Source organism: Cibotium barometz, chromosome 5 (assembly GCF_041138505.1).
Source record: "Cibotium barometz isolate CiBa-2024 chromosome 5, ASM4113850v1, whole genome shotgun sequence".
In the NCBI taxonomy this organism is placed as follows: domain Eukaryota; kingdom Viridiplantae; phylum Streptophyta; class Polypodiopsida; order Cyatheales; family Cibotiaceae; genus Cibotium; species Cibotium barometz.
Genome location: NC_141050.1, coordinates 25992825 through 26020018, shown reverse-complemented (window position 1 = coordinate 26020018; position 27194 = coordinate 25992825). Strand labels below are relative to the sequence as shown.

Genomic DNA, 27194 nt, shown 5'->3' with positions numbered 1-27194 from the left:
GTGGGGGGTGGGTGTGGTTTGGATAGGGTGGAGCAATTGGTGGGGTGGATTCAAGATTGCACACTGCTAGGGGGTTTGGGTATTTCTCCTGGGATCTTCTGTGCCATCCAAGGTCGCCGCCTTCATGTATGGGTTTGTTGCTTCTAAAAAAGGCATAGGCCTTGTGTGCCTCGTTGATGGAAAGGTCTTTCAGGTAAGCCACATGAATGGTTTGAATGGTGGCGTCTCCAGTTGTTGTGAGGGCTTGCTCAAGGTATGTGTAGACTATTTGATATAGTTGAAGGATGCCATGAGGCTTGTATTTCACGGTTGTTGGGCATATGGAAAAACTGGTGGTAGGTTAACTTCACTCCTTTACGAATGAGGGTCTTCATGCTACCATGGCGGAGTAAATCAACAAATCTCCGTTTTGATGGAGTAGTTGAGGCTGGGGAATGCCGTGAGCTCGTGGAAGTGATCTTCCTCCGTAAAAAACATAGAGTCGACAAACAAGTGGCACCACATGGCAACGTTCAACACAACCGGGTGAGATTCGATATAGAGTAAAGGAGGGTGGCGTGTCCAAGAAGAAAATGGATTGGTCGTAGAAGACAAGAGAGTGGCAAGGGTTGGTTGTTGCCACTGCGAGGTGTTGATGCAATGAAGGATGGTGTAGAAGGTGGGGGCAGAGATTGGGGCAAATTGAAAGATGTTGAATTGAAGTAGAAAGGGAAAGGGTATGGTTGATGAGGGTGACCAAACAGTGTTGGGGAAAGAGGACAACCTTGCTTAACCCCTACCCAACTTATCGATCATCCCTTCCAAAGTTTAGAGACAACCTACAACTTACCAGCGCAACATGTGAGAGAGTAACCTGTGACAAGAACCCTTCCTCTAAAGCCATTGATATCCGGAAAAAAACAAAAAACAAAAATTGAGGTCACAGACAAGCACATTTTCAACCAGATGCAAAACAATCTGATTGCAAGCCCTCATAATCCTTGGCTCTTCCATTAGGTAACCTTCTGATTGCTTGGCTGTTTCAAAAAGGTTAGAAGAATGGGGCTGGGTGTAAGTGCTGCAGATGTAGGGATCTGTAATTTGACTAGGTGGATGCCACTCATGAAGTTTTCCAACCTTCTGCTGATCAAAAATTTGATCGTACCTTCAACATGCCGCGTGAGGAAGTTCCTATTCTTCCATCGGTTGAAGTTAATGCATTTTCTCTTCACCTCCTTTGTTGCAATTATTCCTTTGTCGAGCTCAGACTTAAAGTGCTTGTAATTAGCCCTTCATTCATCTGCATACCGCTGGTTTTGGGGGATTTTTTCAATGCATGCTCTGGAAGTGTGGGCAACCTTGTGCATCATGAACTGTAAGATAAACAAAAGTGGGAAGGGTTTGAGCCACGTGAGGTTCTTCAAAAACTTCATGACACTTAACAAAGTTTTAGCATCTGCATCTTATGTCCAGTTTTAACGAGGGCCAGACTGCAATCAGCAGTCATTCTGCTGTAACATTGGACTTAATTAGAGATCTCCCGAAATAACTCAAAGAAGAGCCCAGTAAGTCGCCATCACCATCATATCCAAAATCAGAAGTGCAAGCTGCATGAAAAGCGCTTTTGTTTTTCTTTCAAGAGGGGTTGTGTTTCAGACTCACCTCCTCTTGGTTAGGTAGGCCCCTTGTGCTAACCACTCTGTGAAGCGCAAATGTTACACAAGATATGCTTGGCATGAATGAAACTGAGTCTAGCTACCATCATTGCTTGGCACATGCTATGTTACAAAGTTCAAGCCTTGTACATATCACCTTGGTACAATCAACCGAGAGAATGTTTTTTCCATATTCTGTTTTGGATATATTTACGAGTTGGAAAAACTTGCTTTGTAGCAAAACACTGAAGACTTATTCTCGTCCCGAAGAGATCTGCTCAGTAAGTTGAGTCCATGCAGATCTGACCACAGAGTCATGTAGATTAGCCAAAAGATTAACACTGTCAAAGCACTTCTCCTAAGCATTACCAGATCTTGCTATCACCAAAAGTGACCAAGTTTACATGAAGAGTGTCAGACAATGGGTACCTTTCTGGACATAAATTTCACATCAACAGCATCCTTGAATCAGAGCTTCCCCCCATCTTTTCGCACATAATGACTAAGGTTTAATGGCCAAAAATGTTTAGTGAAAATAAGGGACACAAGGACATGCAAGCTAATTCACGTTCCTGGTCAACACGACCACACCCGAGAAAAAATTGATTAGTGATGAATGTATGTGCAGAGAAGAAAATATGTCGAAATGGCTAAAAATATTGCCCTTCAAAATCAGGTCTCACTGGATATTCCAACCCTTGAAGCACTGGCATGTTTTGTATGTCACTGTCAGCATATGCCGGAACAAGCCAGTACAATTTGCTTGTTCCAAAAACCTGTCACATGGCCAAAAATAGGAGTTCACACCTTGACTATCTATTAGAAGCTTGTCTTAAAATGCACTAAGGCTGGTTGCCCATGCTACTACAGCAATCCGGGAGTTGGAAGGGGATGACAGAAGGGGATGACAGCCTGTCTATCCCTCACAGATGGCGTGGATGAGCGGGTGGTGATGTAACCAGCCTAAAATAGTCACAAATCAAAGGGACCAAACCTGTTCAAAATTTTGCCGCACACCTAGATCATATCTCCACCTTGGTGTATTTTTCTTTTCATGAGCCTAAAGCACACAAAAACTCATTGTAACACTCTTTGACCACCCTCATGTGAAACATAAAAGGCTGTAAAATGAAAGCTTTACCTCTATTGTAGTAGTGTTGCTAGTCACCAAAGAGGTATGCAATATGAGAAACCCGAGTAAACTCAATGCAAAAGCCACATTTAGCACTGCAAAATAGCTAGCATTTTCATTAACCATAATTCGTCTCAATATAACCTCCAGAACTTGCAGCCAACTACTTGTATTGACTTGCTTTCAAGCAGTTGCATCCCTATTAGACCCGACCAGATGCCCACTGAGTATGAGGACAACGTAGACCACAAAAATCAACAGAGAAAGAAAGAGAGAAAGATATATTAACATCTACAAAAGACCCACAGGGCCTATGAGACCATGAATAGTACAATGATACCCAGTGCCATGGAAAAAAGATAGTCTAGAGGAGCCCCTTGCAGACACATAGGAAGCTGAAGACAGCAGTGACTGAGTGAGCAGGAGGCATCTGATGTAGTCCCAGCACAGACCATCAATGCAGACAAACAAGAAATGAATCACTTTGACAAGAGAAGCACAAGGAATTTGGTTGATTAACCCCCCTAAACCCGAGGTCCCTGAGGCCATACACATAGAGCCTCTTCAAAACACTTCAAAAGCACAAAACTTTTATGTGAACAGATGCCGAGAAGAATTACCAAATGCAAGAAATGTTGTGGCCAGGTAGATGGCAGAATCCAGGTGCGTCCCAATATCTTCAAAAAAGGCAATGAAGTGTGGAAGAAGTGCGAAGGTGCACAGTGCAGTCTCCAAGAATGTGTAAAGCTGCATACACATAAATTTATAACTAGCATAAGTTTTCCCAAATCATAGTCAATATCATGCAAATTTGGTCATTGTTTCAAAACATAAAAGAAAAATTACTTAACTATGAACAACAGAAAGAACTTGTAGTTGTGAGCCCCGACACAATTGACGACCCACACGCAATGATGGTCCATCTTCAAAACACATCGTCCACCTTTTCCAAAACCACATAACACGATGAGTATGTAAATGAACTCTTGAATAAATCAATCAACAGACTGTTCTGATAATTTTTTGGCATTCAATCCTCACATCTTAACTGGGAAGCAAGCAGACGAAGGGGGAAACTGCATCCGTGTTAACAACTGCCCAATATACATAACGAAGGCCCTCAAGGGTTAAATAAGGTGAAGCAATGGGCAATTTGGTCACCTTAATTTCCCCTCTTATGCGTTTGCAACATTTAGTCTATGGTTCATAAGTTGCCACCTATGCAACTCCCACTCGAGCATGTATGCGAGGGATGTACATTGGGAAAGATGCATCATCAGTCCTTTCCAAAGGATGGCACTGTGTGAGCTACTCGGCCATTGCAGCTCGTACATAGTGATCTATGTGGCCCTATGAGGGCACCATCTTTTGTAGGACATTTGTACTTTATCACTTTCATTAATGATTACACTCATTTTGTTGGTGTATGGTTTGAAAGCTAAATCAAATGCATTTTCAGCTTTCCAACAGTTTCACCCTATTGCTGAAAATGCTTGCAGCCATAAGCTCATGCCATGGAGAAGGGCATCCTCCCCCTTGATCATCTTGAGTTGTGTCTCCTTTTGGGGACGGATGTGTACTTAGCCATTTTGGCTGCTCCCTTGGTAACTAATAGAAGGATCTTTTTCCCGGAAAAAAAAAGCTCTCTGGTCTCCCAAGTCAATGGTCTCTACAATAACTCTTCTCTACAAGTCACGGTTGTTTCCAAGAAGGAAATCACCCTTCTACAATTGGACCCTCTCAAATATCCAGAACAATAATCTGTCAGATATCGCGTACCAGATGTGACACCAAGGTATATGTCTCCAATGAGTGTCTCTCCAGCTGAACCTCCCAAGAGATCAACCACTCTTGGATCCCCTCCCTTAGATCACTCCTACAATGGTCCGGATCTACTACTTCAGACCGGTCTACCACGAGTCCAGGTAATCAAGGAGAATTCTCGTCCAAGTTGCTCAGCTAAGGCATTACGAGCGCATGCAAATCAAGAAGCTATCAAGAAATATGCTTCTCACTACATACGCAAACAACTCTCCCTCCAGTTATTTCTGCTCCTCATGGTACCCTCTAATGGAAGGGAAAGAGCTCATGAAGGAAAACTCAAACTGTTCCCTCCAAGACAAAAATCTACTCGGATCAAGTCACTCACCAACAACCACCCCATAAAGTATGACGGCGAACGATTAACGCCCTCATATCACCCCTGCAATCGTCCGGATCTACTGCTTCAAGCCGGTCTACCACGAGTCCAGGTAATCAAGGAGAATTCTCGTCCAAGTTGTTCAACTAAGCCATTACCAACACATACAAATCAAGAATCTAAAAATATGCTTCTCACTACATACTCAAACAACTCTCCCTCCACCTATGTCTACTCCTCGTGGGTGTGAAGGGCCACGGTACCCTCTAATGAAGGGGAAAGAGCCATCAGGTATCTGGAAGGATTCATGAAGGAAAACTCAAATTGTTCCGCTCCAAGACATAAATCTACTCGGATCAAGTCACTCCCCAACAACCACTTCATAAAGTATGATGGCGAAGGATTAACGCCTTGTGCGATGAGGTAAGGGTTTGGTGGAGCAAGAAAGCACAAAATATCCAACAAAAGCAAACTAAGCTTCCCCATTGGCCTATGCCATAAAACATAATGTCTGCCAATGCCTAGTTTTCCTCTGTGTCTACTCCTCACCCACAGAAGCCTGAGAGGTGAAAGAAGGTGCCACAGGAAACAAGTGCTCCTGTCGTGACCACAACCACCAAGCCCAAGTGCTTATTTCACTCACAAGAGGCCATCTAATGGTCATGCTACTCCCTAGCCAGCCAATAGGGAGAAAAGGGTGTCTTCTGCTGCTACAAGGGCATGATAAACTATATACGGATTCTAGATGTTCAGGAAAGGAAAAGGGAAAAAAATTGAGATAATTTTGAGATCATTGCATGAACCACTTACCTAGCGTTCCATGCACAAAAAGAGAAGTGCGAATTCTGCTCCCCATAGTTATGTCCCACGCCAATCACTGGTAAGAATCTCAAGGTGTAAGGGTTTAAGAGGGAAGCATTTCTCCCACTCTCAGAATCCATGCAACCTAACATGTCAGCAAAACCCTAAAAAGCATAAACTTTTTTCTTGAGATGAAAACTTAGGTATGGTGTAGAGAAATACCTTCAAATCAACCTTAGCACAAAAGCGTAGAGAATACCTTGATCTTGCGAATCCATAGAAAGAAAAACGGAAAAGCTTACTAAGACCTTCTCCCGTGCATCACGATACCTTCCGCATTTAGGCCGCTCTGATACCAAGTGTTGCAACCCCACAAAAATAGGAGTGATTAGTACAAACCCCCTAAGAGGGGTGCAGGCTAGCTCATCTCCCAACCAAGGTTCTATGCTTTGAACCACCGCCAGGCCATAGGCTAAGGTTTGACTCCCACAGATCCATGCTAGTCCTTCGGCATGCCAATCTATGCTCCGCCACACACATAGCCAGAGTCTTGGTCAGAGTTAGCCGGAGTCTTGGTCAAACTCTGACCAATATTGAAGTTACAACAACAATAACCCCCCATAGTTCACTTATATAGTACCCACTGCTACTATAAATAACCAAACTGTTATAAATAGTCACCGCACATGAATTTATTAATAATAACCTTAGCCACCCATATTCGCCTACTTTCTCCTAGGGCTCCCCTAACCTTACTGGATTAGGCCCACTAATTTGACGATTAGTAACCACGTGCATAACATAAATACACATGGATTTATTAATAATAACCTTAGCCACCCATTTTAGCCTCCTTTCTCCTAATCTTAGGGCTCTCCTAACCTTGTTGGATTAGGCCCACTAATCCAAGGATTAGTAACCAGTACATAACAAGTGTTGTCAATGTTAGGTGAATGAGCGTCTTAGAGTTGGAGGGTTGTTACATCTTCTAGAGATCCCTTTTGGAAAGTGGGAAAGTATTTCCATGGATTTTATTGTCAGATTGCCATGAACCAGCAGAGGGCATGATGTTATCTGGGTGGTGGTTGACAGATTGACAAAGGTGGCAAGGTTTTTACCTACAAGATCAATCCTCAGAGCAACTAATTTGGCTCACAGTAGTTGTTCAGTGTCACATGCACTCTGCATTGTAGTGAGCGTCTTAGACCTACAGAGTTGTTACATCATCTAGAGATCCCTTTTGGAAAGTGGGAAAGTATTTCCATGGATTTTATTGTAAGATTGCCACGAACCAGCAGAGGGCATGATGTTATCTGGGTGGTGGTTCACAGATTGATAAAGATGGCAAGGTTTTTACCTACAAGGTCAATCCTCAGAGCAATTAATTTGGCTCAGAGCAGTTGTTCAGTGTCACATGCACTCTGCATTGTAGTGAGCATCTTAGAGCTAGAGGGTTGTTACATCCTCTATAGATCCCTTTTGGAAAGTGGGAAAGTATTTCCATGGATTTTATTGTCGGATTGCCATAAGCCAGCAAAGGGCACGATGTTATCTGGGTGGTGGTTGACAGATTGACATAGATGGCAAGGTTTTTACCTACAAGGTCAATCCTCATAGCAACTAATTTGGCTCAGAGCAGTTGTTCAGTGTCACATGCACTCTACATTGTAGTGCGTGGTGATAAGATGGCTAATCATCAGTGCATCATTGAACATCAGTATGACCCTTTAGGATATGATTTTGTCGTATATCGTGGCCCCATTGAGCCCCAATCCAGGACATGTCGCGCACGAGCTACGTAGGTCTTTCCTCAGCCATAGAAGGTCAATCAATCAGTCAAGTCCCTTAACCCACTTGAAGAGAATCATTCATGCATGTAGAAGTCAATCTAGAAGCCTTAGGGTTTGCATTAGGTTTGGTCTGCATTGCATATCATTCATCTCATGTGCATATGAACCTTTCATTAGCATCTCTCTACTTTGCTTAGCATTATAACCATTGCATAAAGCATATGACCTAGTCGGCAGCCTTATGGGCCAGTCGGCAGCATTAAAGCATTATATTCAGCATTATTAACCTATTTATCCAGTCGTGTAGCGAGTAGAGCCAGCCGACTTTCTCTTGAGCAAACCGACCAGCCCTGCACTTGCATATAAATACCTACCAATTTCCTCATTCATTCAATCATTCAAGCAAGCATTTAATCAATCAATCATCATCAAGCATAGATCATCATCCAGGCTGAAGCGCATCCATACCTCTGCTCATCTCTTGCAGAAAACGCAGCACATCTCAGCCTACATATTCAGCATCTCATCGTTTTCTCCCCACCCTCTTGTTGAAGGAAAAGGCAACCATCCTCACAGCCTAGCACAGTCCCCATTCAGTCCCTTGTCTCAGCCTCAATTTTGCAACCTTCCTACAGCCCCTTGGAAGAGTGCATTGGCATCGAGATTGGTCATCATTGGTGCTTCTACATCAGTGTGCAGTCAGCCCTACTCTTGGTCTTTTGAAGGTCTTGCATTCGGCTCACCTATAGTCTCAAAGTCAGTCTTGCAGTCATTCTCTTCAAAAAAATAAAGCAAATACTCCTAGCAATAGGAGGGGGCCCTTCAGTGGGTAATTGGGACCCAATACTGTGTACATCTCTCTTTCTCTCTCTCTCTCTCTCTCTCTCAAAGTTTGAAGTGAAAGTGGATTGCTAAAGACTCACGAAACTCAAGATAAAGAAGGCGGTGTGAGACTTTGTGTGATAGGATCCTTTCATCTACGCATAATTCCGTGCATGTTACATCGGTATCAAATTCAACTTGTCCACACACACCGCATCCTAGCGTGAGAGTATCCTTGGATGGTCCAACTTTGCTCCGGCAAGACCACCGACTTCAACAACATGTCTACAGAGGAGATTACACACCATCAGGAAGACGTCTCCCTCGAAGGAGACCATACACTTCCACCACCAGAAGATACCATAGCTCTACTTAGGTCAGAACCAACTTCTTATGGAGCGTCTCCAACTCTTGGAGGCCACCGCAGCAAAACCCACTCCACCAGCTATCCCCAACTTCATCTCTCTTTTCTTTCAGATGGAACAACAAAGACAAGAAGATGAGGCCAGACGGCAAGAAGAGAAAGCTGAAGTAGAAGTAAGAAAGCAACAAGAAAAAGAAGAAAGACGGGATTATGAGGAAGCCCAACGCAAGCTTGAAGAAGATCGGTGTCAGGCTGGCCTCGTAGCTCGGGAGCACCAACGAGAGCTCAATCATGAGCGAATGTTACTCGAACACAAGCGGGAAAGGGAACCCAACACTTCCAACATACCCTTTCTTCATTTTCTCCGCCCATAGTAGCTGCCACCAGCCAGACTCCTACAACATCAACGACCGTCATCCGGACTCGGCCAAACTTTAGTAAGTATGACGGTCAGTGTGATCATTCAACTGTCAATCAATTTAATACAGATTTTCCTTTGGCTAAGCTGACAGATCCGCAAGACAAAGTCCACGTAACGCCTCTCCACCTTACACGCGAGGCAGTCACTTGGTGGCAGCATTGGTCTAGTTTACATACAGACCCGACCCACAGGTGTCAGCTTTTCACTGGGACACCTTCGTCCATGACCTAAAGACCAGATTTCTCCCTCCCCAGTATATGACCAATCTGGCATATGAGTTCTATGGACTCAAACAGAATAGGTCGCCCGTGCTTCAGCTTTCCAGTAAGGTTATCACTTTAGCACAACAGTTAACATTATCTGAGCGGGCCAAGATGGATCAATTCATTCGTGGATTGGATCCTAACATTCGGTTCACAGTTTGCAACTTGAACCCAATACATATGACCGAGCTTTGACTCTCACTCAAAATAAAGAAATGAAGATGAACGGAGGTAAGCCAAAACAACTCTAGTCTAGTACCAAAACCCAACCGGGGAAGAGTGCTCCGTCTTCTAAAGACGCTAAGAAGGACAACAGTTCTAGCTCTAGTTCAAGGAGTAAGGAATCCAAGCCTAAGAAAACCCCTAAGGAAAAGGCTAAAGCAACCATCACTAGAGGCTATCTTCCTCCAGAGGAGAAAAGGAAGTCCAGTTAGAAAACCGATGTTTCTATTGTCATACCATTGGGCATGGTAAGAAGGATTGCCAGAAATGGCAAGCAAAGTAAGTTCTCGACATCGGGACAGTATGCTTAAGGACAATCTCCCACCCAATCTCCCCCCCTCTCGTCCTAAGGATCGTCATATCGATTTGGTATCTAGGACATAACCTCCTAGCAAGTTTCCCTATCGTCTTTCCAAGACTTTAGAGGGCACGAGCAATTAGTGATCACAATGCTCAATCATTGGAAGCCTTTTCTTTATGGACGGGTTTTCACAGTCAAAACAAACCACTAAGCACTTAAGTGGCTCCAGACAATCCCAAGTGTTCAGTGGCATGATCGGCAAGCTAAATGGAGTCAGATCTTCCAACACTTTGGAGGAATAATCGAGTACATCCCTAGTAAGCATAACCCAGTTGCAGATGCTCTTAGTAGAAAGACCAACATCTAGACCATGCAGGAGTCTACCATTCTCGAGATCTCTGGAAAAGACTTGGATAGCATAAAAGATCAGTATGTCGATTCCGCAGAGTTTGGTATTCAATACAGTTTGGCCCTCACTTCTAAGCCTGGCCATTAACCAGTACATTATCTTCCATTGGTCCAAGCCATCGTAAATGATACTCATTCATCCAGTGTCGGACGTACTCCGTATGAGACAGCCTTTGGTCGCTGTTTCTCCTCTCTTTTGACGAGAATGGTGTCTCCATCTCTAGAAGCTAACAAGATGATGGAGTCATTCTTCAAAATCATTGAGTCAGTGAAAGACTGCTTGACCAAAGCCCAGGAAGCTTACAGCAAACAGACAAATAAGTCTACACAAGATGTCCACTTCAAGGAAAGGGATTGGGTCTATTTGTGTATCATGAAACAGAGATTAAAACAACTGGACAAGCGTTGTCCCAAGCTTTCTTTTCATAGTTTTGGACCTTTTCCTATATTTTAAAAGCTAAGTGATGTCTCCATGAAGTTAAAGTTGCCTAACAGTTGGACGATGCATGATATTTTCCATGTTTCTTGGCTAAAACCATATGTTGGTCCACAAGTTTTTGATGTTTCAAATGAATGGCAGCAGGACATCATTGACAAAGCAGAAGTCATTGAGCCTATGCAGATCCTTCTTCATCGTTGGAAGCACGGTTCCGATCGAAGAATCTGTTAGTTTTACACAAAGTTCCGAGATCGAGATACCCATAAAGCAAGTTGGCTAGACAAGGAGTTCTTTCAGAAGTACCTCCAACTGTTGGCACACTACTTGGAAGCCATGACCCTGCCGCCAAGCTAAGCAGGAGGGAATGTCACATACACTTTGCACTGTAGTGCATGGTGACAAGACGGCTCATCATTAGTGCATCATTGTACATCAGTAGAACCCTTTAGGATTGAAGCAAATACTCCTAGCAATAGGAGGGGACCATTCAGTGGTGGGTAATTGGGACCCAATACTGTGTACAGATCTCTCTCTCTCTCTCTCTTAAAGTTTGAAGTGATAAAGTGGATTGCTAAAGACTCACGAAACTCACGATATAGAAGGCAGTGTGAGACTTTGTGTGATAGGATCCTTTCATCTACGCATATTTCCACTGCATGCTACATTCAGATTGTATGGGTTGCCTTGTGACATAGTGAGTGACAGGAACTCGAAGTTTTTTGCACACTTTTGGCAACTAGTTTTCCAGAAATTGGAGACTACGTTGTGCATGAGTTCCTCTTATCATCCTCAGTCCGATGGACAAATGGAGAGGATGAATCAAGTTCTTGAGGATATGCTTCATGCATACCTCTCTAGGCGACCATCTGACTCAGAGAGGTACATCCCAATGGTCGAGTTTGCCTATAATAGTGCTAAGGATAAAATAGTTAGACCTCAGGAACTAGTAGAGGTTGAGGACTTATCCTTTGTTCCACATGAACTAGAGTTTATGTTGGATTTCAAGGAGAGGAAGCTTAGGAATAAGTTGATCCCAGAGTATAAGATCAAGTGGAAAGACAAGGTAGTAGTGGAGGACTTGGGAGCCATTTGCTAGTTTAGAGCGGAGATTCTCTAATTTTGTTTCCTAGAGAGGAAAGTTCTTAGAAGGGGAAGTATGTTATGTACCTAACACTAATCCTTGGGATTAGGTCCTAATCTAGACACGATTGGGAAGCCTTGAGATTAGGGGAAGGCCACATGCAAGTTACAAGAGGCTCGGATTCATTATTAGTGATAATCCATGGTTACTTGCTATTTATAGCTGGATTGTTATTTATAGTCGCAATAGTCACTATATAAGTGACTTATGGGTTACGTGGCCCTCTTGGTCCAAAGACGCCCCTGGAACTTGCCAATAGGCGGTTGCAAGGAAAAATCATGAGCATGTGCAACTCCTCTTGGTCTAAAAAACCTCAAAACTGAAAGAAAATCATGTCCCTGTGTAACTCCCCTTAGCTACATACATACCCTAAACTGATAATTCTCGTCCCACTGAAAAATGCTTAGAGAACTACCTTTTAATGACCCACAGCTTGCTCTTCGTTGCACTGGATTCGTCCATTCGAAATCTTCGAAACGTATGTATATGTATGTATATATACGTATGTATATATACATACATACATATATACATATATACATATATAACTACATATATACATATATAAATACAAATATTTAAACCATCTTTCGTTGCACTAGATTCATCCATTTGAAACCTTCGAAACATATGTATATGTATGTATGTATATGTATGTATGTATATATATATATATATATATATATATATATATATATATATACACACACACACACACACACACACACACACACACACACACACACACACATATATATACATATGTATGTATGTATGTGTGTGTGTGTATATACACACACACACACACACACACACACACACACACACACATATATATACATATGTATGTATGTGTGTGTGTGTGTGTGTGTGTGTGTGTGTGTGTGTGTGTGTGTGTGGAAACCACCGGTTTTTTTAGCTACAAAACATTTCTTGTGACTATATGCCATATACATGGCAATTTAGGCGGTCTTACCAAAGGTCCCTTACAATAGGCTTTGATGGTACGGAATGCCAGGGTTGACTAGCTTAGCCTTTGGGGAGTGGAACCTTAGCCCTCGCTCAAGGGAGATTCCTGATGGGATCTACAGTTGGGAGGTGAGTTTGCATGCATCCTTGTATATGTTTTAACCTTGTGTGTTTAGCTTGTGTATCTGGTCCTATCGGGGCTTTAACACTTACTAATTGGAGGATTAGCATGGCACACAAGTGTGCATGGCTAGATCGCTCCCTTGCAACATGTGATGGAGTTAGAAGGTAGTTACTTCTTCCTTTGTGTGTTGGGTCTCACCTCCGTCACTCCGAAGGAGGGTTTGTTGGGTATTTCGGAGCTTCACGTCTATTTCCACCTCATGTGTAACCATTTTATGTGTATGAGTCCTTATTCATATGTACGTGTGTGAACGCCAGCTTAGGTGTGAACACCCCCTTATATGTGCATAAGATAAGTGTGCCACATGTCATTAGTGTGTGGTTGACATGTGTCCTGTGTATGTGATGTGTCAAAAGATAAGGCTACTCTAAAGCCTATAAAAATCATTGTACTTGGTGAGTTGAAGCACTTCAATCAATCAATAGAATCATCATTGAGTCCTGCAAACTCTCTGTGCATCTGATCATTCTCTCTCTCTCTCTCTCTCAGCCTCAGGAGCATAAGCGATTGCAGTTTCAGCCACTCTCTTCAGCATTTGTCTCCTACAGCCCTAGGCACCTCAAACCCATGAGCATTCAGCCATCTACATCAGTCAAACGCATCAGTTCAGCATTCAGCCTTGCGTTTTCTGCATCCACAGTTTTCAGCATTCATCATATCATCGTTTTGCTCCAGCCTCTTGGTGAAGGTAAAATGCAGCATTCTCATTCATTTCCAGCATTCATATACAGTCTAGAACAGTCCCAAACAGCCCCTCTCTCAGCCCTAGCTTTGCATCCCTCCCTCATACCATTGGGAAGAGTGCATAGGCTTGAGATTGGACATCTTTGGTGCTTCTACAGCAGTGCACGGTTCAGCCCAACACTTGGTCTTCAGAGGTCTTGCGTTTGGCTTATCGTCAGTCACACCGTCAGTCTCTTTAAAGATAATAAAGCAAATACTATCTCGGTAACGGGATAGGGGGCCCTTCAATGGGTAATTCGGGACCCCATACGGTGTTCAGTTCTCATCTCTCTCTCTCATATCTCTCTAAAGTTTGAAGTATTAAAGTGGATTGCTAAACTCGCAAAACTCAGGATACAGAAGACGGTGTAAGCATTTGTGTGACAGGATCCTCCAATACGAAGACTTCCGCTGCATGTTACATCAGATTCAGCTTGTCCACACACACCGTATCCTAGCGTGAGGGCATCCTTGGATGGTCAGATTGCGTTCCGGCACGACCACCGACTTCAGCATCATGTCTACAGAGGAGAGTACTCATCAGCCGGAAGACATCTCCCCCGAAGGAGACCTTGCTCTTCCGTCTACCGCAGACACCATAGCTCTTCTTAGAGCTCAGAACCAGCTGCTCATGGAGCGTCTCCAACTCTTGGAGGCAGTAGTAGCACGTCCTCCTCCACCTCCAACAGCACCCGACTACATCTCCCTCTTCTTTCAAATGGAACAACAAAGGAGAGAAGATGAGGCCCGAAGGAGAAGAAAAAGCAGAAGCAGAAGCTCGAAAGCAACAAGAAAAAGCAGAAAGACAGGACTATGAGAAAGCCTAACGTAGGATCGACGAAGACCGGCGCCAGGCTGAACTCGCCGCTCGGGAGCACCAACAAGAGCTCGATCGAGAACGTATGTTACTCAAGCATCAAAGGAAAAAGGAGGCCATCCATCTTAGATACCAGCACCTCTCTTCAGCATCCCCAGCCTCAGGTGCCACCAGCCAGCAGTCCGCAGCATCAACTACCGTCATTCGAAGTCAACCTAATTTCAGTAAGTATGATGGTAAGTGTGATCCTTTAGCAGTAAATCAGTTTATTCATCAATTTACTGCTCATTTTCCATTAGCTAGGATCACAGATCCTTAGGATAGAGTCCACGTAGCGGCTCCCCATCTCATTGGTGAGGTAGTCACTTGGTAGCAGCATTGGTCTAATCTCTATACAGACCAAACCACAGGTGTCACAGCTTTCAGCTGGGATACCTTTGTCCATGACCTAAAGACCAGATTCCTCCCGCCCCAATACATGACCGGTCTGGCAGATGAGTTCTATGGACTCAGACAGAACGAATCCCCAGTGCTTCAGTTTTCCGGCAAGGTTATTACTTTAGCACAGCAGTTAGGGCTATCTGCGCAAGCCAAGATGGAGCAATTCATTCGTGGATTGGATCCTAACATTTGGTTCACAGTTCGTAACTTTGAACCTAGTACATATGACCGGGCTTTGACTCTCACTCAGAATGAAGAAATGAAGATGAACGGAGGCAAGCCCAAGTAGTCATCTCAGTCCAGTACCAAACCCCAGTAGCAGCAATCCACTGCACAGCTAGGGAAAGGTAACGCATCCTCTAAAGATGCTAAGAAGGACGGCAGTAATAGCTCCAGTTCAGGGGGTAAGAAAGATAAAGAATCTAAGCCCAAGAAAAACCCCGATGAAAAGGCTAAAGCAAGCATTACTGGAGGTTATCTTCCTCCAGAGGAGCAAAAGAAGTATCAGTCAGAAAATAGATGTTTTTTCTGTCACATCATAGGGCATGGTAAGAAGGATTGCCACAAATGGCAAGCGGAACAAGCCACTAAAGTCCCTTCTGCCATAGTTGCCACAGCCTCTCCAACTCCTCCAGCCCCGCCTACTACCACCAATGCGATTCAACTTTTACCTTCTATGCATCCTATGCCATCAGTGGTATTTGATGCTAAGCAGGAGTGTGAGAGCGATGCTGCACAGAAGAGCCTTATCCGAGCTTATGGCTCTGCCAATGGCCAACAATTTGTAGTCCTTTTAGATATGGGTAGTTCTAAAGACGCCATCTCTCCCCAGTTGGCTAATAAATTGAACTGCACATTAGTCCCATATCATCTAGATGTGGATGGATTTACACCTGGTCTTCGCACCCACATTTCCGAGAAGGCACAGCAATTTGCCTTTGAAGTTCAAAAGGCCTCATTTCAACGAGATTTCATCGTCTCGCCTCTGTTGGGATGTGACATGATCTTAGGAATTCAGTGGTTCCGCCAATATGAGCCTATTCCCGATTGGGGGCAGGACACTTTTACTATCTGTAAAGGTTTTCCTTAGCCTATCATGATTCGTGGGGATAGAAGCATTCTTGGCATCCCATTGATTTCGCATCTTCAGGGGCCAGACGAGCTATCCGCAAGGGAGCAGAAGGAGCACTACTTTATGTTCGTGCTCAAACACTCTCTACCTCATTGGTAGCATCCATTTCATCTTCAGTCCCTCACTTAGCAAACCTCCTATCCAGACATCAGGCCATTATGCTTAGGGACGATCTCCCGCCCAGTCTCCCACCCTCTTGCCCTAAGGACCATCATATTGATTTGGTCCCTGGATCAGATCCTCCTAGCAGGTTTCCCTATCGTCTTTCCAAGACTTTAGAGGGCAAATTAGAAAAGCAGTTATCTGAGCTTCTCCGAGCCGGATTTATTCGGCTTTCTTTCTCACCATTTGCTGCACCTATCCTATTTGTCCAAAAGGAGGACAAGTCTGCACAACTTTGTGTAGATTGCAAGGCATTAAACAAACTCACCATCAAGAATAAGTTTCCTATGCCAAGGATAGCGTACATTTTGGAGCGTTTAGACGGTGCTAAATTTTTCACTAAGATCGACCTCAAGAGTGGTTATCATCAGGTCCGCATTTTTGAAGCTGACATTCCCAAAACAACTTTCCGGATAGAGCGTGGTCACTACGAGTTTGTAGTTATGCCTTTTGGGCTTACAAATGCACCCGCAACCTTCAATAAGATGATGTCTAGGATTTTCGCAGTCCACATTGGGAAGTGTGTTTTCATATTCCTTGATGACATACTAGTCTTCTCAACCACTGCTGAGCAGCATGAGAAAGATGTGGAGAAAGTCTTGCAACTTTTGCAAGATAATGAGCTCTACATAAATGCCAAAAAGTCTGTCTTTGGTGTTAAGGAAGTTCAGTATTTGGGCTATATCATCGGTTCCGATGAGATTAGACTGGATCCATCAAAGGTTCACGAAATCTTAGGTTGGGACATTCCTAAGACCGCCCAAGAAATCCGCTCATTCGTAGGTCTTTGTCAGGCCTATAGTACCCATGTCCATCAGTTTTCCAACCTTGCAACACCTCTTACCGACTTGCTCAAGGGGATGAAGACTCGCAAGCAAAAAGTCTCAGTTACAGGCAAGGTGCTTGATGCACTCCAGAAAGCCACCTCAGAAGCGCATGTATTAAAGTTAGCATCTTGGGATGAACCTTTTGAGGTCATTACCGAAGCAAGCAATGTAGCCATAGGTGCAGTTCTCCAGCAGGACAATAGACTCGTGGCATATTACAGTAGAAAGTTGGATGTCGCCGAAAAGAATTATTCGGTATATGACAAAGAGCTTTTGGATGTGATCACAGCGCTCAAACATTGGAAGCCTTTTCTTTATGGACAGGTTTTCACAGTGAAAACACACCACCAAGCACTTAAGTGGCTTCAAACTATCCCAAGTGCCCAGTGGAGTGATCGACAGGCCAGGTGGAGTCAACTCTTCCAACAGTTTGGAGGAATGACTGAATATATCCCTGGTAAGCATAACCCACTAGCATATGCTCTTAGTCGAAAGACCAGCATCCAGGCAGTCCAAGAATCTACCATTCTCGAAATCACGGGGAAAGACTTAGATAGTATGAAAGACCAATATGTCGACTCCCCTGAGTTTGGTACTCAGTACATTTTGGCCCTCAATTCTGAGCCAGACCATTATTCCATCCAGAACGGTTGGTTGTTCTTCAAGAACCGCCTCTATGTCATTCGGGAAAAGCGTTCCGCTCTTCTCCATGATGCCCATGACTCCTTAGTTGGAGGACATAGAGGTATCAACAGTACCCTCGAAAAATTAGAACGGTCCTTTTATTGGCCAAAGATGAGGCATGATGTCTATGCACCTGTACAAGCCTGTAAGATTTGTCAAAAAGTAAAGGTTCCACATACAAAGAAGGCTGGTTTACTTCAACCTTTGCCTATCCCCGACGGACCTTTCATCGACATATCTATGGACTTTATAGGGCCTCTACCAGCATCCATCGGATCCCGTAACACTCAGTGTTTCACCATTGTGGATCGCTTTAGTAAATTCTGCATGCTCATCCCATGCAAGCATACGGCCACAGCCGAGGACGTAGCCCGTCTGTTTCTCAAGCATTGGTACCCAATTTGTGATTTGCCTAGCACCATTACATCAGATAGAGATTCCAAGTTTACCTTGCATTTCTAGAGGGCATTATTTGAGAACTTCGAAACTAAGTTGCAGTTGTCTAGTGCATTCCATCCGCGCAGACAAATGGCCAAACAGAAATTTATAACCAGTTGGCCTTTGATGTTCTCAAGTCATACTGTCATGACCAGCAGTCCAAATGGAAACATTATCTTCCATTGGTCCAAGCTATTTGAACGACACTCATTCATCCAGTGTCGGACGGACTCCATATGAAGCAGCCTTTGGACGCCGTTTCTCTTCTCTTTTAACGAGATTGGTGTCTCCATCTCTAGAGGCTAATAAAACCACGGAAGCATTTTCCAAAATCATTGAGTTAGTCAAGGACCGCTCGACCAAAGCACAGGAAGCATATAGCAGACAGGCGAATAAGTCTAGACGAGATATTCACTTCAAGGAAGAGGATTGGGTCTATCTGCGTATCATGAAACAAAGATTGAAACAAGTGGGCAAACATTGTCCCAAGCTTTCATTCCATAGTTTTGGTCCTTTTCCAATAGTTAAGAAGTTAAGTGATGTCTCCATGAAGTTGAAGTTGCCTACCAGTTGAACAATGCATGATGTTTTCCATGTTTCTTGGCTAAAACCATATGTTGGACTAGAAGTGTTTGATGTTTCAGATGAGCAGCAGCCAGACATGGTAGACGAAGCAGAAGTCATTGAGCCCGAGCAGATCCTTCTTCATCGTTGGAAGCATGGTTTCGGTCGACGGATACGTCAATTCTATACGAAATTCCGAGATCGAGGTACCCATGAAGCCATATGGCTAGACGAGGAGTTCTTTCAAGAGTACCCCTAGTTGTTGGCGGACTACTTGGAAGCCATGAACCTGCCACCAAGCTAAGCAGGAGGGAATGTCACATGCACTCTGCACTGTAGTGCATGGTGACAAACTGGCTCATCATCAGCAGTGCAACATCTGTACATTATTAGAACCCAATAGGATGATATTTGTCGTATGCCGTGACCCCATTGTATATCCTCAGTCCAGGATAAGTCAGGCACACGAGCTACATAGATCATTCTCAGCCATAGTCAATCAGTCAATCAGTCTAAGTCCCTTAACCCACTTAAAGAGACGCATTCATGCACATATAGTCAGTAGAAACCTTAGGGTTTGCATCAGAAAGCATCCTGCATATTGCACATCATTCATGCATAGCATCTACACCATTGCAGGAACCCAGATAGCATCCAATATTTATCTAGGATTTTTCTGGTATTTTTCCCAGCATTTTATACACATTTAAGCATTTATTATTGGACATGAGCAATCGGCCAGCTCAGTAGCCAGCCGACTGGCTCATATGGTCCATATAAATAGAGCCTTTGCATAATCATTCCATCATTCATCATATTCAGCAAGAGAGCAATCAAGCGCTTGTCATCCTCAGCCTCAGGAGCATAAGCGATTGCAGTTTCAGCCACCTCTCTTCAGCGTTTGTCTCCTACAGCCCTAGGCGCCTCAAACGCATGAGCATTCAGCCATCTACATCAGTCAAACGCATCAGTTCAGCATTCAGCCTTGCGTTTTCTGCACCCACACAGTTTTCAGCATTCATCATATCATCGTTTTGCTCCAGCCTCTTGGTGAAGGTAAAATGCAGCATTCTCATTCATTTACAGCATTCATATACAGTCTAGAACAGTCCCAAACAGCCCCTCTCTCAGCCCTAGCTTTGCATCCCTCCCTCATACCATTGGGAAGAGTGCATAGGCTCGAGATTGGACATCTTTGGTGCTTCTACAGCACTGTACAGTTCAGCCCAACACTTGGTCTTCAGAGGTCTTGTGTTTGGCTTATCGTCAGTCACACCGTCAGTCTCTTTAAAGATAATAAAGCAAACACTATCTCGGTAACGGGATAGGGGGGCCCTTCAGTGGGTAATTCGGGACCCCATACAGTGTACAGTTCTCATCTCTCTCTCATATCTCTCTAAAGTTTGAAGTATTAAAGTGGATTGCTAAACTCGCGAAACTCAGGATACAGAAGACAGTGTGAGCATTTGTGTGACGGGATCCTCCAATACGAAGACTTCCACTGCATGTTACAACCATTCATCATGAGCATGAGATTTAAGCACATGGAACGCAAGGTAATGATGAATTTTTTGTTTGACCATTGAACCTTTTTCCCATTCCTCTTCCATTATCTTGCTCTACTGTAGGAAGAACTTATGTGACGATTGCCCAATTCTATAGTATGATCCTTTGGTTGGGATGGGGACAAACACGAAGGCGAGCCTTCAACCAAGAGGATGACCCAATCTGGCCATCTTTCAGGTGTCCAAACTGCATTCCTGGTTTAGCTTCTTATGAGCACACATAATGTAACCTGAGCACCTTGGTGTGCCAACCATCTGAGCTGAACGGATGGGAATCTAGAAACTTTAGAGGCAGAGCATTACATACATAAAGTAGAATGAGTTTTTAAAGTATGGCATAATGTTTTGAACGCTAAGATGGGGTCATATTATCAGTATAAAATTCTAGGTTTTCTAATTAAGAAAATCTTTTTGTGACCATCCTGGTGAAAAAATGGCCCATTGATTTGTCCAATGCCACAGCTGCTGCCTGTTCTTGTGCAGGGCTCATGTGTTCTCACATCTCATCCTATATGTTCAAACAGGTCCCCAAGCATTGCACCGTGTATAGAGGGAGCTTCCGACTGCAGTATTAAATTCTAATGTATATAGGACTATCACACACTAAGGCTGCAAAACTAGCCCACACAATCCGTAAGATCCACTGCCACACACCAGAGCAATCCTTATGACAAGGGGATCTTAGACCACAAAGCCAACCTAGCTTGAACAAAACCACCAGAAAAATAACCAGAGAGCAGAAAAGGCAAAGGCAATGGGGACAAACAAGGAACAATAGCTAGGGATACAATGGAAGTAATACTCACAAACAGAACAATGATGGCTACGTGGTGGCTTGAAATGAGAGCATTTCCTGCAAAATCGGACATCTGGAAATCGAGCTGACCCATTCCCTGTTGCTCCTTCCAAGCTCGTAGTGGCTCCATCTAACGGCGGCGTCAACGATAGGGGAACAACTTGTGCTTCTGAGTCTTCTTCATCAGTAGCAGGCCTCCAATGTTGTGGAACGCTACCAGGATTCGTAAACACCGTCATAAAGTAACACCACAGAAGCATGACCAACTGCATGGTAACAGCTCATAAATCAAATGGTCTTCATGTCTTGAAAGCAAGAAAAAAACTGAAATTTCCCATGACAAGGAACCTTACCAGTGCATGGAAAATGAGCAAAACCGGAAGTGCAACTGCCAAACCAGCACCTCCTCTCAAAAGCTGAGGACCATAATTTAGAATGACAATAGAATAGTATGTGACTGCTACAATAGCAAGAACAGCAAATATCATCAAAGAGCCCACTATCCTGAGCCCTTTGCACCATTTGAACACATTCCATGCCATATAAACACCTCTAATCATGAGTAATTAGCTCTTCAATTGAGGCCTTTTTGTTGTTGCCGTAGGTTTGACTCACGTTGTTAACTATCTGACTGTTGCCACAATCCAAACCTGATCCAAAACACCAATCTGTGATTGAGACAGACAGGAAAACTGTGAATTGCAACGTTAGAATTGTTCACAAAAAATACATCGAATCAAGTGGGCTCATTATGCAGATGCCCACACATGTTGCACACACGTCCTTATGTGGTTAAGTGGGATTGTCACATGCATCCTCATATCGTTTGATAAGAGAGAGCTCATTAAACATGTGCCCGCATTGACTCATCACATATTTATGCATCCTTACATATCATCAAGTGACAGCGTCACAATCGCTTTGATGGGCAGCATTCTAGATCCCGAGTGTATGTGTTCTTGTTAGAATACAGAAAATTCCCTTCCAAAGCGCCATTTACAAAGCACACTTCGTATGGCATATGTTGCGTTTGCCGTACCGAAAGGATGCTGTCTCGTACATATTGTCGTACATATGCCGTCCGCAACTTTTGGCATGATTTTTCGTACAGAGAGCACGTGGAAGGAATCGATCCAGACAAAAAAATTGGCATGATTTTTCGTACAGATAGCACGTGGAAGGAATCGATCCAGACAAAAAACGAGTGCGAATTTCGCTAGATCGAAAAACAAGATGGGCATAGCTTTTTCATACCTTCATGCACACACACAGAGAGGAGGGTTGGAGAAGTACTTTGTAAGCCATCGTCGCGCCGGAGAACTCAAAAAAACCAGAGATCACAGGAAGGGAGGAAGGCAAGATCAGTGCTGGATGTTGTGTTTGCTCCGCAACAGATTGCGCACAGTGCCACGGCAAACGGTCCACGTGGCATCTCCACAATTTCTTTATTTTTAATAGGGTATGCCAATACATATATACACAGTCCACATCGGTGCTGAAAGCTTTCAGAGAATATTAAAGCCCCTCAAAGCTCAAACCTTCTAGGAAAGGCAAGAAAAAGAGGGGCAATAGAGACACAGCCTAACGGCGGGGTAAGGTGTTGAAGTCCCATACAAGAGGTACTAGGTTTAAAGCCTACTGGCTGTTGACAGTGGCACGAAAGCACACACACACACGACACATGAGCCCAAAAGAAGGCCACCAAAATATTGTTTTGCATTTCTATTCAATATATTCTGTGAGTTTTTCAAGAATAAGAGTGTTTTTCTAAGGTTTCATTTTAGTATGTACCTCCTTGCCCTTTCTATTGGCATGCAATGACCCATATCCTTTCTATTTACTAGTGTCGCGCCGACGGGCAGGAAGCATTTTGCATTTTCAAGGAAGCATTTTCCATGTAGTTACAGGCAAAAGAAATATGTGTAAAATCACCCTTCCTTTCCTTTTAGAAGCTAGGCACATCGAGTTACACACAAACACGCATAAAGATGTATGTATGTATGTATGTACATGTACGTATATGTACGTGTATGTGTAATCCATTGAAACCATACATGCTACAACTGGAAGATATGTGTATGTGTGTGTGCCTATGAATGCATGTGTGCATGTCACATACACACATGTAAATATGTGTCTATGTATGCGCACGCACCCATAATATCCATAGATATTGTTCACACTCATACATATATGTATACATCGTCCTCAACTTGCCAACCTTATATATAAACACATCATGATTGCCATATATATCCATATAGAAGCTTCTAAAGCACCAAATTTGGCATATAAATATACATCTAGCATTACAAAACCATAAAATGATGACAATCTTAATACACCTAAGCACGGCTTTAAAACAATCTTCGGACAACTGGATTATCTCTCCTTGGTAGCCTATACCCCGCGCCTCCATCTGGCAAAATGTATGCCAGAAAAAAACATTAGCATTGAAGATATAATTCTCGTTGAAAAAAGTAGGATAAGGATAAAAGCTTACAAAACTCATTTGGTGGATCAATATTTGAGGCGAACGGCGTTTGAACAGGCTTGTAAACAGCAAATCGAAAAATTATGTATTGTCCAGTGCCTATGTACCAAAAATCTAACTTATTAGGCTTTTCATAATCCACAAACATTACACGTACATAAAGTTGGTCTGCAACCTTCTGCAATCGTAAATTGTAAATTCCAAGGAGCCGAAAGCTCTAGTCGTAATAACTGTCTCGACCATAAAAGCCTAACAATAATCTGGGTTCTAAAAAGTAAAGATATTCCCTATTGCAAAAAGAATGTTTCAATAAAAATATAAATTAATCAAACAAAACACAAAAGCTACATAAAAAGGAAGTTTCTATATATACCGTAAAACACCAGTGCTCTCTAACAGTTTGATAATTAGAGATGTTGTTGCTTGTCTTTCCCAAAATGGAAGGTCTACAATTCAGCCATGAATATTAAATAGATCTTGGAAAACGATAATACCTATATTATAGCAAACGTCTAAAAATTTTACCTTCAATATCTTGTCCATCACTATAAACGAACGAAAATGATCTCCTTGCCACATCCATCCTAAGCAATATACCCCTAATATCAAATATAACACACTCTCTCTTTCTCTCTCTCTCTCTATACACACACACACACACACACACACACACACACACACACACACACACATGTATATATATGGCTCTGTGTGTGTGTATGTGTGCATGCTCAGTAGCTTGAGCCAAGCAACGAATAATATAATGGCACTGTATATAAAAGCAATCCAAAAGCAAACAAATACTGCACTTGCACATCTTTAGAAACATTCTCCATTCAAATGCTTACTTCATTGTACAAAGATATGTATAAATGTAGTCTCTAACATTTGCAAGCTGCCATTTACATTTACATTCTTCAGGATGCCATTTGCAAAACCTCCTTGTAGACAACATTGGTTGTGAAGACTTCATTTGAACCTCTTGTGCCGCTTTCATATTCCATAATATGCTTTACACACACTTTCACTGCATGGATGATCTAACATGTGACATAGAAACGTACAGTTGTCCATGTGTGAATACTTGTGTGGCCAGATAAAGTCCCAATACACTCAATGTTTGTCCTTGGGACTTATTTATTGACATACCAAAAGCTAACCTGACAGGAAATTGCCTCCTTCTCATGTCAAAAGGCAATTGAAGCATAGTAGGCATAAATGTTATCCTAGGAATAAAGACTCTGTCTCCAATGTTTGTACCTATAATGATTTCTTCTTCTATCACCTTTGAGTTAAATTGCTTGCTTATCAATCTGGTACCATTACAAAGTCCCCGTCGAGGGTCCAAATTATGGAGCAAAATGATAGGGGCATTAATCTTTAGAAGTAAGTGGTGAGGAGGGTAACCATCACCTAAGTTCAAACTATTCAAGTACTTAATTGGATAGAATATTGCGTCATTCTCGAAGAAACAACAGAATCTGCATTGAGGTATTCTCTTTCAAGACCAAGCAACAAACTCAAGGCTAGTTTATTGATCTCATCAACCTCTAAATTTCATGGTGCAAGAATAGCACGGTCTTTGAAGAAGCATGCATAATCCTCAACTCTCTGAAGATCTTTGTATACCCATTCTACCAAACTCAAAACAGAGTTGCCATGGATCAACATTTGCGGTGGAATTACCGCTCTTCCTTCATTGTTTGGCTGACCTATAGTGCCATCCCCAATTTGTAATGTCCATTTGACAAATTCATGTTCTATATCATTAAAAGCACTCTGTCTAACCCGCATGTTTTGGGTAAGCTTTAAAACACTCACATATCTCCAGATATGTGACCGGCATAATGTTGCATCAACAATGTCCTCGCATGATCCCTTTGGCTATGAGACCACCCCTGCCCCCTCTGCGCATCGAGCTCTGGAGTGCTGGCAGCGGAAGTAGCAACCTTGCACACAGGGCACAGCTTCCCACTCGAGGACTTGCCCACAAATGTCTGAACAAGAGACTAATCCGACGGTTCTTCCAAAACCGAACCCGAGAAAAACTTCCCTCGCCCAGAAAGCATAGACGATTCCTCCATGAAAATCTTCTAACGTAGTCAAGGGCCTTATCTATCCTCTTTTATTCCGATCGAACCCATGGGTCACATGGCCGAATCAAGGAGGAACTTGCACTTGGTTCATAAAAATCGCCGCTTTTATCCCCTTAAGCGAGGCACAACCATTGATTCTTTCCCATAGAACAAGAATCTTCCTAGGACTAACTTTAACTATCGTAACTTGATCTTAACTAAATTTAGTTGTAGGAATCCACCGATCCACCAACCGGCCCATGGGTTAGTCAACCACTCAACCACTGTATTGGTGGGATTCTAAAAATTTGGTTGTGTTTTATCCCGGGTACCAAGGAAAAGAGTTCCCATGCTCCCTAGCCGGCACTCATGCAAAATGCACAATAGACACATCACTTACGCACCCAATATGAAATTGCCTTTTCTCAGATTCAACTATCTTCAAACAGAATTGGAATGAAACCACAGTGTTTCCATCATAATCCTCAAAATTCCAGTTCCATTGTTTTACAAACAATTTGTCATCCGGACTCTCCGTTGAAGACTAGCTAGTCAACCAATGAGATCCAATTTCAAGTTTCCATCTCACTTAGATAATTTCTCACCAATCCATGAATGTCTTCCTCAACATATGCATGGGTATCCTAGCAGCCGCGAGCCCGTGCATCGCCTGGTCAGAACCCTCTAGGATCCTCCTTAGGTGTCCTAGTACTTCATTTAGGGACCGCTTTGTCGGCCCTCGCCCATCGTACCAGAAGCGTACCATTTTCAACCATATCGAGGCTGGTCAAGACCTTGGCAGGCTTTGCCACGCAGGAGACGTCCTTTGATGACTCCCTGGCCAGCTTTTGCAACATAACTCTCCTTAGATTAAACCATAAGCCAAATGCTTCCTCCAGCATTCTGGCGTAAGATAGTCCTTTAAAAAAACAGAGTTTCTATGCAAGTAATAATTTCCCATTGAGTTTGGTTTCATGAGACTCCCTTATTTTTAACCCAGGATTTCTCAATGAAAATCACGAATCACGTATCTCGATGATCCATCCCTCAATTACAAAGAATTTCTTACTTGTTTCTAGACGATTTCGGGTCTTAGGGAAAACTTCTCTAGATGAGCCGGTTATCCATTCTTCATACTGAAGAATTGGGATTAGTCATAAGTCTTGATTCAAGAGATGGGTAGGCATCTTACTGACCCGCCTTTCTCACGCAGTCATGGTCTAACCTTGAATTACTCAGATTTAATCCCAGATTTATTTCCTAAAGATTTTTCTCCTATTTACCTGATAAAGTAACTGTGATTTCCAAATGTAAAATGGTAAAAATCCAAAATTATGAAAATTCTTTCTTTCTTGGACGTAATAGAATTATAAATAATTTTTTTCGTAAATAATAGAATTTAACAAGAATATTTCTTTTTCCAATGATCCTTTTTGTGAATATGT

General features: G+C 43.0%; 1 protein-coding gene across 4 annotated transcripts; it reads right to left on the bottom strand.

The window, feature by feature from the left end:
• Positions 1-855: 855 nt before the first annotated feature.
• LOC147638291 (putative protein S-acyltransferase 14) lies at positions 856-22695 on the bottom strand. 4 transcript variants are annotated; one of them, XM_086798197.1, is made up of 10 exons: positions 22435-22695; positions 21731-21830; positions 21534-21637; positions 21191-21446; positions 3618-3709; positions 3387-3513; positions 2776-2861; positions 2629-2694; positions 2064-2410; positions 856-1936 (listed from the first exon to the last, which is right to left on the bottom strand). In XM_086798197.1, exons 2-9 carry the CDS (start codon positions 21738-21740, stop codon positions 2285-2287), a joined length of 867 nt encoding a protein of 288 aa, XP_086654323.1. In that variant the 5' UTR covers positions 21741-21830; positions 22435-22695; the 3' UTR covers positions 856-1936; positions 2064-2284. The 4 variants fall into 4 exon arrangements, with proteins under 4 accessions (XP_086654323.1, XP_086654324.1, XP_086654322.1 ...); XM_086798198.1 differs by having other exon boundaries at positions 22474-22695; XM_086798196.1 differs by having other exon boundaries at positions 21534-21830; positions 22474-22695.
• Between the last annotated feature and the right edge of the window lie 4499 nt (positions 22696-27194).

Coding starts and splice junctions, on each gene's coding strand:
- LOC147638291 (XM_086798196.1), bottom strand. CDS start 21,740: ATGATTAGAGGTGTTTATATGGCATGGAATGTGTTCAAATGGTGCAAA. Junction 3,710..21,190: donor TAGCCATCATTGTTCTGTTT/GTGAGTATTACT, acceptor GTTTTGGAAAAG/GTGGACGATGTGTTTTGAAG. Junction 2,862..3,386: donor CACAACATTTCTTGCATTTG/GTAATTCTTCTC, acceptor GCTATTTTGCAG/TGCTAAATGTGGCTTTTGCA.